This window comes from Rhodamnia argentea, chromosome 9 (genome assembly GCF_020921035.1).
Source record: "Rhodamnia argentea isolate NSW1041297 chromosome 9, ASM2092103v1, whole genome shotgun sequence".
NCBI lineage: Eukaryota > Viridiplantae > Streptophyta > Magnoliopsida > Myrtales > Myrtaceae > Rhodamnia > Rhodamnia argentea.
In genome coordinates, this window is record NC_063158.1 from 2,141,043 (window position 1) to 2,153,368 (window position 12,326).

The 12,326-nt window shown below is 38.4% G+C and overlaps 1 protein-coding gene across 1 annotated transcript; it reads right to left on the reverse strand.

Annotated features, from left to right (window-relative positions):
* Nucleotides 1–4,242: 4,242 nt before the first annotated feature.
* On the reverse strand, nt 4,243–5,925 carry LOC115740804 (probable WRKY transcription factor 29). Its single transcript, XM_030674398.2, has 3 exons — nt 5,379–5,925; nt 5,178–5,291; nt 4,243–4,994 (listed from the first exon to the last, which is right to left on the reverse strand). Exons 1-3 carry the CDS (start codon nt 5,738–5,740, stop codon nt 4,535–4,537), a joined length of 936 nt encoding a protein of 311 aa, XP_030530258.1. The 5' UTR covers nt 5,741–5,925; the 3' UTR covers nt 4,243–4,534.
* Between the last annotated feature and the right edge of the window lie 6,401 nt (nt 5,926–12,326).

The following is a 12,326-nucleotide window of genomic DNA, read 5'->3' on the forward strand; positions in this document are numbered from 1 at the left end:
GAAGGGAAATCAGCTATCTCCGATGATTACATCGTATATCTAGATGAGTCAAACTATAATGTTGCCATAGAAACTAATCCCATCTCTTATGATGAAGCCATTACAAGCGATCATTCAACTCAATGGGTTGAAGCCATGAAAGATGAGTTGTACTCCATGAAAACTAATGGTGTCTATGACCTGGTAGAGTTGCCTAAATGGGCTAGTGTATATATCTCAAGATTAGTGGGAGTAAATTTATCATTCTAGTACTATATGTAGATGATATTTTACTTGCTAGCAGTGATAAAGACATTTTGTATGAGACCAAGAGTTTTCACATTACTTTTCACATAACTTTGGGATGAAAGACCTTGGTGAAGCCTCTTTTGTAATAAGCATTGGGATTCATAGAGATAGATCTCGAGGGATCTTAGGACTTTCCTAAAGAGCTTACATTGAAAAGATTCTCAAGAGACTCAATATACATAATTGCTCTCACAATGTTGCCTCTATTGTTAAGAGTGACAAATTTAACTTAGTGTAATGCCCTAGAAATCAACTAGAGCTTGTACAAATGGAGCATGTTCCCTATACATTGGCAGTAGAGTCTTTTGTACACTCAAGCATGTACTCGCCCAGACATAGCGTATGTTGTTGGAATGCTTAGCCATCACTAAATAAACTTGGGAATGGGTCATTAGAAAGCAGCTAAGAAAATGATGCGCTACTTATAGGGTACAAAAGATTTTATGCTTACCTACAAGAGAACAGATAACCTTGAGGTTATTTGTTATTCTGATTTTGATTATGCTGGATGCATCGATACTAAGAAATCTACATCAAGTTACATTTTTATGCTTGCTGGAGGACCCATCTCATGAAAGAGTGCAAAGCAGTCCATAACTGCATCTTCCACTATGAAGGTAGAGTTTATAGCATGTTATGAAGCGAGTTCTCATGGTCTCCGGTTGAGGAACTTCATTTTGGGGCTTGAGGTAATTGATACTATTTCGAGACCACTGAAGATTCATTGTGACAATCATGCTGCTGTTTTTGTCTCAAAAAACAACAAGTCAAGTGGTGCATCCTAACACATTGACATTAAGTATCTTGTTGTGAGAGAAAGAGTTCAAAATCAAATTGTGTCTATTCATCATATTAGTACGGAAGCCATCTTAGCAGATCCCATAAAGAAAAGCTTACCATCCAATTTCTTTCTAGAATATGTTGCTAGCATGAGTTTGGTTAATAGCCTTTAGTGTAAACCATGATTTTGGACACATAATGTATTTTCATATTTTATTATCACCTCATGTAATGGATTTTAAATTTATGGTTTGTTGTCTCTTGTTATGTGTGCACATTTGAAGCCTTTTGAAACAAACAATTATGTACGGACCTCATGAACATGTTTATACTATGAAACGCTATTGTTCATGACTATTAAGTCATTAGATGTTGTGTTTGATGTTTGTACTGGGATAGTAACTGGATAACGGTATTGTAGCATTGGAACATGGACAACGGCTTCAATTTTTTTATGTATAAATGTCAAACATGACCTTACTTAAGGGATGCTATATATGCTTGATTATGTTGTGTTAAGCCTCATGAATCAAATCGTTAATAGAACCTTTGACCAAGTGGGAGAATGTTGGATTTGACGAGATCCAATCCAATTATGTTGCCAATCAGTTCTATTATTTAAGTAAGTATATTACGGGAATATTTTTATGACATTCAATTGAGCTTCTAGAACCCATATCTTAAACATTGATGGACGGTTGAGATTAGGCTGCTCTAGAGTTGGTCCCATCACTCCCTCTATATAAGATATGTTTTTGCGTCGAATGGCTAACGCTTTTCTTACGCTTCCGCTTCTTCCACAAAATCACAGAGAGAAAAAAAAAAATACACATCCATCACAATTATCATAGAGGAGAATGGTGAAGATCTATACCCATAAAAGATATATTCTCCCTCATCGGATCGACAATGGCTTCCTTTGATTCAGATGTGTTACATCTATCAATTTCATTTTATGTTCGTGTGATTGAAAGATCCCATCGATTTAACAGAAGAAGCTTGCTGTCGAAGTGAAGCTAGTTAGCTAACATCAATTTGCGCAGCTTCTTGGTTTTTTTGCTATGAGCATGCACTTTTACATAGGAGAGGATCAATTTGTTAGTCTTGTTTGCACCAGCAATGCGCCTTTGGGTGACCATATTTATTATAATGAAATTACTCCCTGTTTAATTGAAAGAGATCCACTTTTGATGTGGTTTTTTGTTTATGAAGTTGTTAGTATGTCTCTTTTACATTCTCTTAACACGAAAGATAAAAGTTACACCGTTTGTTTTTTCAGTGAATTAAGTAATTGTTGAGAGATGGAGGTAAAATTATAGTAGTTTTTTTTTTGTCGAAAAAATTATAGTAATTTAGTGAGAACAAGAATGGAAAGTCCTTTAATGGAAGAAAAAGTCTTGGTCACACCAAAAGACTTTTCAAATATAGGTTTACCAAATACTCTTGTATTTCCTCAAAGTTCTATTGAATTACAGTTATCAAACAGTCTTGCATTTCCCCAAAGCTCTTTAGGCTAAAAGCCTTTGCATTTAGCCTAAGACTTTTTCCTAAAATCAAACCAAACGCACCCTACATATTGGGGAAGGATCCTATGAACATGTCATACATGGTGGGCTGGGGCTCTAAATACCTGAGGTTGCTGCACCACCGTGGCGAGTCGATCCCGTCCATCAATCCACCCTGCTAAGGTCGGCTGCGATGAGGGTCTCACCACGTACTATTCATCAATCAATCCGAACCCGAACATGCATGAAGGGGTGATCGTGGGCGGGCCCGACTTGAACGACCAGTTCAGTGATTTGAGATCGGATTACTCGCACTCAAAGGTGGCAATGTACACGAATGCGGCCTTTGTTGGGGCGGTGGCTACTTTGGTTTCTGGAACCCAAGAAGAGTATGTGGGGAGGAAGAAGATGGAGATTCATTCGTCGTAATAAGATAGAAACATACATTCACTCAAAATCAAGTGCTCTGAGTGTGAGAATGATTCCAAAGAACAATGGATGACCATGAATGAAATTTACCTTAAAATCATAGGAACCTCTGAGATATTATTGCTGCTAAGACTTTGATTAACTCCAATAACCATTGAATGAAACCACATAAATCATGTGAAATAATTTTCTGAAAGAAAGACATTTTTACATTATCTTAAAATTTGCATAGGCTATAATGGTGCGTACTTTTTTTTGCTGAAAATGCACAATTTGGAAAACATTTTTTGAAATATAATTTTTTGAATCTAAAAAAAATCACCGTCTGCGACAATATTTAGATATCAACTGTTGTCCACGATGAAACTTCTTTTATTGATCAATTATTTCAAGGGATATAAGCAGTTATTTTTAAAAATATATATATTTTTCGAATCATTTATTTCCCGCAAAACAAGCATAGCCTAAGAGTAATCTCAACATTCGTAATTGATTCACATAAAAAGATCCTGTATTCTCTTTGATTCTATGTTGCCCTTTTTCTCTTCGTGAATTTTCTCTACTCTGATTGCTCTAAAGTCCTATTCTTAAGTCCTTTAACCATTTTGACCAAACAAAAAAAAAATTCCTTTTAACCATTTGAGTTTTCTTCATTAACAGAAGCTAATTTTTTGGATTTTCATTGTTCCTTGATCTTCTCTTCCGCAATTAAAAATCAAAAATTCGTTTTCTTAGGGACAAACGGTCTTTTAGGAATGGGTAAACAAAAGAAAAGGAATCTGAAAAGGAACCCTAATGAACTTTCGGTCCATTTTGACTCTTACATGTGTTTATCCTCTTGTTATGCTGTTTTTTTTTTTTTTTTTTTTGGCTTCTTTCTTTCTTATGTATTGCCGTCCTTTTCCTATGATTCAGTAGGGAAGAGGATGGGGGCGGTGGCTTTGGTCACCCGGTCGACAAAATCCTCCAAAACGTGCACAAGTTGATTGCATATCTAGAAAAATTGAAAAAAATTATGTCTAAGTCTCTCAGTTATTGAAACACATGCATGAGAATGAGGTTCCATGATCCTTGCAGTTATTAAATTGCGAAATACCTTTTTAATTCTTCATTACATCTCCGGGAAATTCGGACAAAGTCTTATTACTGCCTTCGGTCTTGCACTTGTTTCACTCGGACATGTTCATGTTTAAGATTTAGTTCCACATGGGGATTTGCAAAAGACATTATCTATGCACCTCACTTTGTAATTTTGTGTAATTAGCTGATACTTAGCTGATCAAAACCCAGCCAACCCTTTTTTAAAATTCCCTAATGAAAGCAGTCTTATCCGGTGAGCCAAAATTAATGGCGCTAATGAAATTTCTATACCGTATTCTTCCATGCATGTCATAAGTTATGGATCTTCTATTTCTTTTTCGATCTTTACAATTGAGCAGCAAACTTAAAAAACTATCATCACTTGGACAAAAATACTACAAGATGTGATTCGTTAATCTCGCTCTGTCGAACGAGTTCTTCATGTGGTGATTTTAGCTGCAGCCAGCGAGGCCTAGATCCATAACCATCTCGTTCAGCTCCTCGAACCCCATGAATATTTCATCGCTGAAGAATGAGGTCGGGTCGACGTTGTTGTCGTAGCTCCCACCGGATAACCCGCTCCCGCAGCTGGACAATTGCTCCTTGTCTTCTTCAGAAAGAGTCGTGACGAGCGGAGGAGTCGTTGGAGACTGAGCAGCAGTTGAGCCCAGAGAGTCGCACGCGCTCTTGGCTAGAGGCCCACGCATGTTGCCTTTAACTATGGCGGATTGCTTTGCTTTAGGGGGAGCGAACTTGTTCCTGGTGCTGCCGGCAAGCGCGTTCCGGCGAGTTGGGAGGGTGTGGCTGTGCTCGCCGGTGTAGGTCACGACAAAGACGCTGGGGTCGGAGCTGCTTCGCTCAACTTGTTTCCTTGCCAAACAACCCTTTGAGCTGCTGCACCTATAGTAGCTCCTGTTAATGCACAAAATTTTCCAACCCCAGCAACACATTCAGTTAGGCCAACCGAAATAAGGTGTCCGTGAGGAAAAAAAATTGAAACGTTGCCCGTTGCCGAGAAAATTTGTGGAACTGAGATTAATTTAAACTCAGCCATTCAGTGCAAATTGAAGCTCAAGTGGCATCTTTTGGACCGACCTGGGATAGGGCGAACCCTTGATCGGCTTCTGGCCGTACTTGCGCCAAGCCCACATGTCCGACGAGATCCCGTCCGCCGTCACATGGTGCACCTCCCTTTTCTGCTGATTCTTCCTAATTATCCAATTAAACCTAATCAATCTTTTGATGAACATCAACGCGCAAACCAATTCTCATAACAAGAAGACCTATTTATCTTACCTTCTCCTTTGTTTAGCTCCATCATAACAAACTGCCTGGCTCGTCATCGAAGCATCCGTCAAGGGCTCTTCTTCCTCCAGCTTATTCTCGGCCTCTTCAATCACTTCTTCAGATTTCGATGCCGTGTCACACGCAGATGGCAGCACCGGATAGAACGGCTTGTAGAGCTGCTCCAAATCATCTAAGAGTGCCGACGTCTCGGCAAACTCAGGAAACCCGGCAAAGAGGAACTCTTCCTGTCGCGGGCGGGCAACAGACCACCACGTCGCACAATCCGTGACGTCATAACAAGTCTCGCCGACGCTGCACCCCCGGATGACGGCCTGCAGATCCCAATCATGAACGCAGCACGCGGGATTCATTGCACAGTAGGAGATTATCTCAGATCAAAGGTTTGATAAAAAGAAGGTAAGGGAGGAAGATGCTTATATATTGGGAGAGATTTCGGGTGACGAATTCAAAAGTTGCGAGCTTGAAGTGTCCAGTTTCGCCTCAGCCCCCGAGTTCTTGCATCCATATTCTGGGTTTGACTATGCGGAAAAAGTCAGACGATTTTAAAACATAATGGGCATTGAATGAATGGATGCGTGAATCAGCGGAAGATATAGTAATCCTTCTTATATACAAGTTGCAGGTGGCCCCAAGCAAGACTTTCTTTGGATCTATTGGTGGCTAAAAGTTGATTCTGTATCTTTTTTCATTGCACTTCCTTCACTTTCGGGGATGACTTTGAACTTTTGGCATTTATGAAAAGCTCTAATTGTTTTTTTTCATTTTTTGGACTGTTTACAAGTCGGCTGTGGACTTGAGAAATTGGGGGAGATCTTGCTGGAAAACTTCCGTCTTACGTTTCGGGTCAGTCCACAATATGGGAAAAAGAAGAAGAAAATGAACAATCTAGGAAATTTCCTGCTTAGGGTTATACTATTATGTATGACAAAGATTTTAGTTCTTTTGACAGGATATGATAGACTATGTGAGATCACTACTAGAAAAGCTATTAGATGAAGTCGGGACCTGAAAAAGAAGAGGCAAATGGGACCCGAAAAGATTTGAACCGAGCTTAAGCTGTTAGATGAAGGCGTAGTGTGCTATTTAATTACTCAATCAGAATATATGAGCCGTTTCATAAACATGTCAAACTCCAAAGTTTGAAAATGGCTGTCACATGGGAAAAATCAAAGGGAAAAATAAACAATCGAAATAATTGAATAAACACATTAAGAGTGGCTAGTGAGATTGGTACAAATTTTATTGGAATTCTTGCATGGGACGCGACTATATCCATAAACAAAATTATCCTCTAACGTTTGTGACATGGTGGTAATGATTGACACGAGTTTGACGACACTGCAAAAGCTTGCACACAAGTGCAAAGGATCGCTTGAAAGGGCTGTCCAAAAAAAAAAAAAAAGTTATGTTGACTAAAAGTCCTAAAATTTGCCACCAAAGTACAATCGAATATTAAAACTTTCAAAAAGTACAATCAAATCCTAAAACTTGATAAATTGATGAAATCAAATCCTTCCGTTAATTCCGTCCAATTCGGCTAATGAAAAAATTCCTATTGGCATTTTTTTATTACTTTCTCTCTCCTACTTGTTGCTGATGTGGCTAAAACAAGAAGATATGTCCAAAACGACGTCGTTTTGGTCCAAATTTGATTTTTAATATAAACATTAATTAAATTATTAAAGAAAAAAAAAAGCAAAACCAGCAAGGGCCCCAGCTGGCCCTCGCCTCTGCCACCCCCATCATTGCCAAAAGGGCAAGGATCGGCTAGGGTCGCCGGGCCTTTGGTGACTCAATTGAATTTTCATGGTAAGTTTTAGGATTTCTAATGAATATATCCCTTATATCAATAATCAGTTTTAGGATTCAATTCTATTTTGGTAACAAGTTCTAAAACTTCTAATGCACGTATCCCTAAATACTAATATAACCCTAGGAATTTAGAAAATCAAATATAAGCGGAAAGAAAGAAATCTGAAAATGATAATAAGTAGCAAAAGGGATGAAAGAAAGTGTAGTAACTTGGACTTAAAATAGAAAAAAAAAAGGTTATCCTAAACGTAGGAAAACAAAGGATTTTGGGGCCGAAGAAAATCCTAAATAGGTATTCCAATCCCGGAAAATAAAAATAAAAATAAAAACCGTCAAACGACTCCGGATGGCGATTGCCGAAGTCAATAGATAGAGAGGGAGGCAGGAGAGGTCGCGGGGCTTGTGGCGATGGCGATGGAGGTTCGGCTAGTTGGGAGTTGGGGCTATTGTCGGCCGGTTGAGCCGGCGACCTTTCGATCGAGTGGGTGGTTCGATGAGGAGAGGTGTGAAGAAAATGGACATGTGATGTGATCTCGTGAATAGGACACCAGATGAATCCATTGTAGTGGGGCAGCGGACCTTCACCTTTTTGGATCCCCATTCGATCACTCGGAAATATGCATTACTTCACAAGAAATTACAAAGATTGGCGTGACCATTAATTCTTCTACACTTCTTTGATATTTAATGCTTCAATTATTCAATTCAAGTGGACATATACCTTATAACTTCTTTTTCTCGTGATTAGTTCTTATATAGGCTCCAAAATTGCCGCGTCGAGATCGGCCGATCAAATGGACTGAATTGGCGTAATTGCAAAAAGGATTAAGACTCAATTAGCCAAAAAAAAAAAAACATTAGGACTGAATTGACACGATTGCAATAAGTTTAAGATTTTTTTGATAATTTTCCATACTTATCGGTTTACCTAAAAAAAAAATTATAAGTTAGTCGATTTCTTTGGACATTCTTCTTGATAAGTCAAAACTTTTATAATGATGCAATGAACTAATTAAAAAAAAAAAGATTAGAGACGGCTGAAGATTGTCTCCGTCTATGATTGCCGAAGGCCCTTTCTGATTGCGAACCAACTATGTGCGGAAAAGATTGACCACAATCCGGATAAAAAGTCTAGTAGATAAAGGCCATGTCTTTTCAGATTTGAGTTCACACTAAAGTTTACAATCTTGAAAGTGATTAAATCACAGTTTATGTCGTCCCCATAAAGTAGAGACCACCTATGTTCTTGCCCGGGCGGCCGTATTGTCCTAGAGGCCTTGATTTCCAGGCCATGCCCGGAGATATCTTTCGTCAACTTTCGACAAATTTGATAAAAGTATTAAAAAAGTCATAAATTTATTATAGTAGAACTAACTTTTATTTAGACCAATTTAGTCCTAATTTTTTTTACATTGGAATTAATTTAATCCATCTGCCTAGTTTCCATTGAAAATCGCTGACATGGACGCTAGCCGTCCCACGTAACACCGCCAACGCCGACGTGGATAATTTTTTTATAATTTTTTTTATTCTTTTCCTTACTTTTTTTCTCCCCCTTCTTTTTACTGGTGGTCGGCCTTGACTAGGCGAGGGGGAGCACCGGAGGCCTCCCTTGCCAAATTTCGCTAGGCCAACCCTCGCGGTGACTAGTCACATCGGTGCCAGCGATACCATGTAAGATGGCCAATGTCCACATCAGCAGTTTTTGGCCTAAATTAATTGGATGGAGTGAGTTACTACAATGCAAAAAGGTCTAGGACTAAATTGATCCAATAAAAAAGTTTAGGACTGAATTGATACCAATACAATTAGGCTTAGGACTTTTTTAATACATTTCCCCGCAAATTTTCTTGATCCACTTGCGAGAAACAAGACCATACAAGCGAACATTAGAAGATTCAACCTTGCCCTTAAACGATTTCCATGAACTAATTTACCGTGCTGATGCAATGCGACCCGTGCTAATGATTGAACAAGGGAACTTTCAGATTAAATAGAGCCGGGTGCGGTTGAACGAAATAGAGAGGAGCTTACTCATTTCGGACCTATTTCCTATCCAATGGGGGAAGTAGACTAGGAGTGTCAAAAGTTGTGTACGGCACTTATTTTAGTGCCAAAAGTTTCCATCGGATTATGTAAGTGTTACAATTTTTTAAAAACGATAAGTTAAGTGCCTACTCCAATTTACTTAGCCAGAAATCTGCATTTTTTTATTACTATTTGTAGTTGACGTGGCTAGTCAGCAATTAAAAAAAATAAAAGTTGAAAAGACATAATGAAAAATAAAAAAATACAAGCTTAATTAGATTAAAAAATAAAAAAGCCAAAAATTCAAAAAAAAATACAAATTTTTTAAAATAAATTAAAATTAGATTTAAAAATTTGCTAAAACTAATTTTTTTTTAGAATGCAAATTTTTGTTAAATTTAAATTTTAAAATAGGCATAAAAATTTATCATAAAAAAGATAGAAAAAAAATTAACAAAAGAGAGGGGGTGGAGAATAACCAAGCGGCGAATTTTTTTTTTAAAATTTTTCATCTTTTTTAATTTTTTAAATGTTTCTTATTTTTGTTATTTTTTATATTTTAGTTTTTTCTAAATTTTTTTAGAACTTGTTAATTTCTCCCCTCTTTTCTTTAGTTTTTTTACTTCAACCTCTTTTTTTGAATTTTAATTTTTTTGTTAAATTGTTAAGATTATTTTTAAATTTAATTTAAAAAAGTTTCAATTTAAAAAATAGTTTTTAGAACATTTTTAAATCTAATTTAAATTTATTTTAAGTTCTGAAGTCCCCGTGGAATTAATTTCTTTTAAAAAAATTCCACTTTATATTAAAATTTTAATTATAAATGTCACGTATTAATTTTGGCTGAAATATCTCGTCGAGGCACGTAACTAGTCGTTTTTTCTCAGATTTGGCACTTAATTAATTCGGCGAAAACTTTTGATATTAAAGTGAGCGTTGCATATCACTTTTATCACTGCTAGTATTCTTCTCCTCCTATGCAACTATGTACGCACGACTGACGTGCGCTTATCATGGATGAGCAACTGTACAATAACTTATTTAAAGCCTCAAAAAAATCACAAGCATGAAGAGAGCGGTGGTCATTCAATGGGCGGTCCCTGCGTCCCCTCCCTTTTCCACGCGCAACTTGGCCGTAGCTTTTAGCTTCGAGGCTCGTCCCACTCCAAAAGTTTGGTACGTTCCAAATCCAAGTTGTCTAAATCTTACGCGCGAGGAAGATTAAACAAAGGAATGGGAGAAAAAGTCCACCTTCCGAAGCGTGTTTGGAGGAGATAGTTGAACCGCCACGGCGGGGACGCTGGGATCACGCCTGGAGTCAACAAGAGCGGCACTGAATTATTACCCAAGTTGAACCCTCAATGAGCACTTTAGCGTAACGGAAGTAGTACCAAAAACCGAAGATATTGCCCATGGCAATAGTTTAGGGATGCATGAGGTGTATAAAGTGCCAGTCTTGCGTGCGAGGGACAAGGCCACCGGCATGCTTCACCGACCCTGGTGCCGGGCCAAAACATCCTCCTCGACAATGGAGAGAACAAGAAGAAATTGCTGGAATTTGTTTCAATGAATCTAGATCCGACAATATTCAAGTAATAGCGAAGAGATCTCCATCATAACATTCATTCTTGTGATGTGATTACTCGTATAAGGCGTAGAAGAAAGGACTTATTGACCCGCCATCTAATAGGTCCATCGAAACTTCGCGGTTTTGCCGATGTGAGTTGGTTAAGAAAGTCAACGATTCAATGAACCATCGGCACGCCCATCTCTATCCGGCATACAACGATGTGCATGAACATCATCGATAAACTTCGCTTCGGGCAGTACAAAGAGATTCATGAATCCCCCATATAGTTGAGGGACATGAAGGGGAAAAAAACAAAAAACAAAAAAACCAAGGGGAAGTAATGGCTGCACATTGCCGTAAGCCCAAGGGAAAGTAACTTGAATTGAGAAAGTATGTAGCTGGGTCCAGTACGGGGCACTATCATTATCTCTTTCATGATCTTTGCGCAATATCAATACGTGCTCCTTTCTTTTGCTTTAGCCATCACGATGGTAGATAGTGATTTTTAGATCCTTTGGGCTATGTACTAGGGAATAATATTAGAGTGGAGACTACTAGTCCTAGCTAGGGTTGAGATTTTTAGAAGGATCTACTCATAAAAGAAGGTGAATGTTGGAAAGGTACTGATTGTGAAATTGGTTTGGTGGTGGAGTGGTGGGGTTGCATTGCATGGACCCAAATCTTGAGTTTTCTAGGTTCCTTTAAAACATGGTGGGTTGGGGGGAAGCTTCTCTAGTTCGTTTAGTTATGTGTGAAAAGCAAATGTTGTTCATGAGGTTTGTTAGGTTCTCTCTCTCTCTCTCTCTCTCTCTCTCTCTCTCTCCGAGATAGAATCGACCTGAATATTGTTTGATGAACGTATGTGTAAAGATCCGATTGTACAACTCAATGACTCAATGTTGGGCACTAACCACATCTATTCACACTCTGCGACTTGGGTTGAAAGGAGCTCGACACTGTACTGACCGCGCGAGTAAAGATCATTGGAGATTTCACTGATGAGGGGAACAGGTATGTACATAGTTTACGTCAAGAACTTATAATCAGATGTCATTGCTTATGAAGCCAGATGAACATATTCTAAAGGGAAATATATTGCCATCAAACTCACGGCATCTCCTAAGTCCACTTGAATGGACTCCTCACTAATTAGTGCTTGTCTGGTGGAAGCAGTTCTTTCACCATTTAGATCAAATGGATTCCAATATCAGGAGCTCCCCACGTCAAACCCTAGATGAACCTTAAATGAGTTGGGAAAGAGTTTCATATATGAGTAGAATTTACCCGTCTCTCCGTCAACAGAAGGTCATTTGGCTTCATCAAGAACTGCAAAATAGCATCCTCGGTGGAGAGAGGAGCACGGGGACGAAGCAAATGGGTTGGTTATAGTTGGAAAAGAGTGGAGAGAGAGATCAGGACCACATGAAAAAAAAAAATTAACAGAACTGGTTCGGATGTTGGTGCCAGAGCCAAAGGTATTTACGGGCATTCACATTTTAGTTCTAATTTGCACTGTAGTAGCTTCA

Coding starts and splice junctions, on each gene's coding strand:
- LOC115740804 (XM_030674398.2), bottom strand. CDS start 5,740: ATGAATCCCGCGTGCTGCGTTCATGATTGGGATCTGCAGGCCGTCATC. Junction 5,292..5,378: donor GGAGCTAAACAAAGGAGAAG/GTAAGATAAATA, acceptor TTGGATAATTAG/GAAGAATCAGCAGAAAAGGG. Junction 4,995..5,177: donor AAGGGTTCGCCCTATCCCAG/GTCGGTCCAAAA, acceptor GTGCATTAACAG/GAGCTACTATAGGTGCAGCA.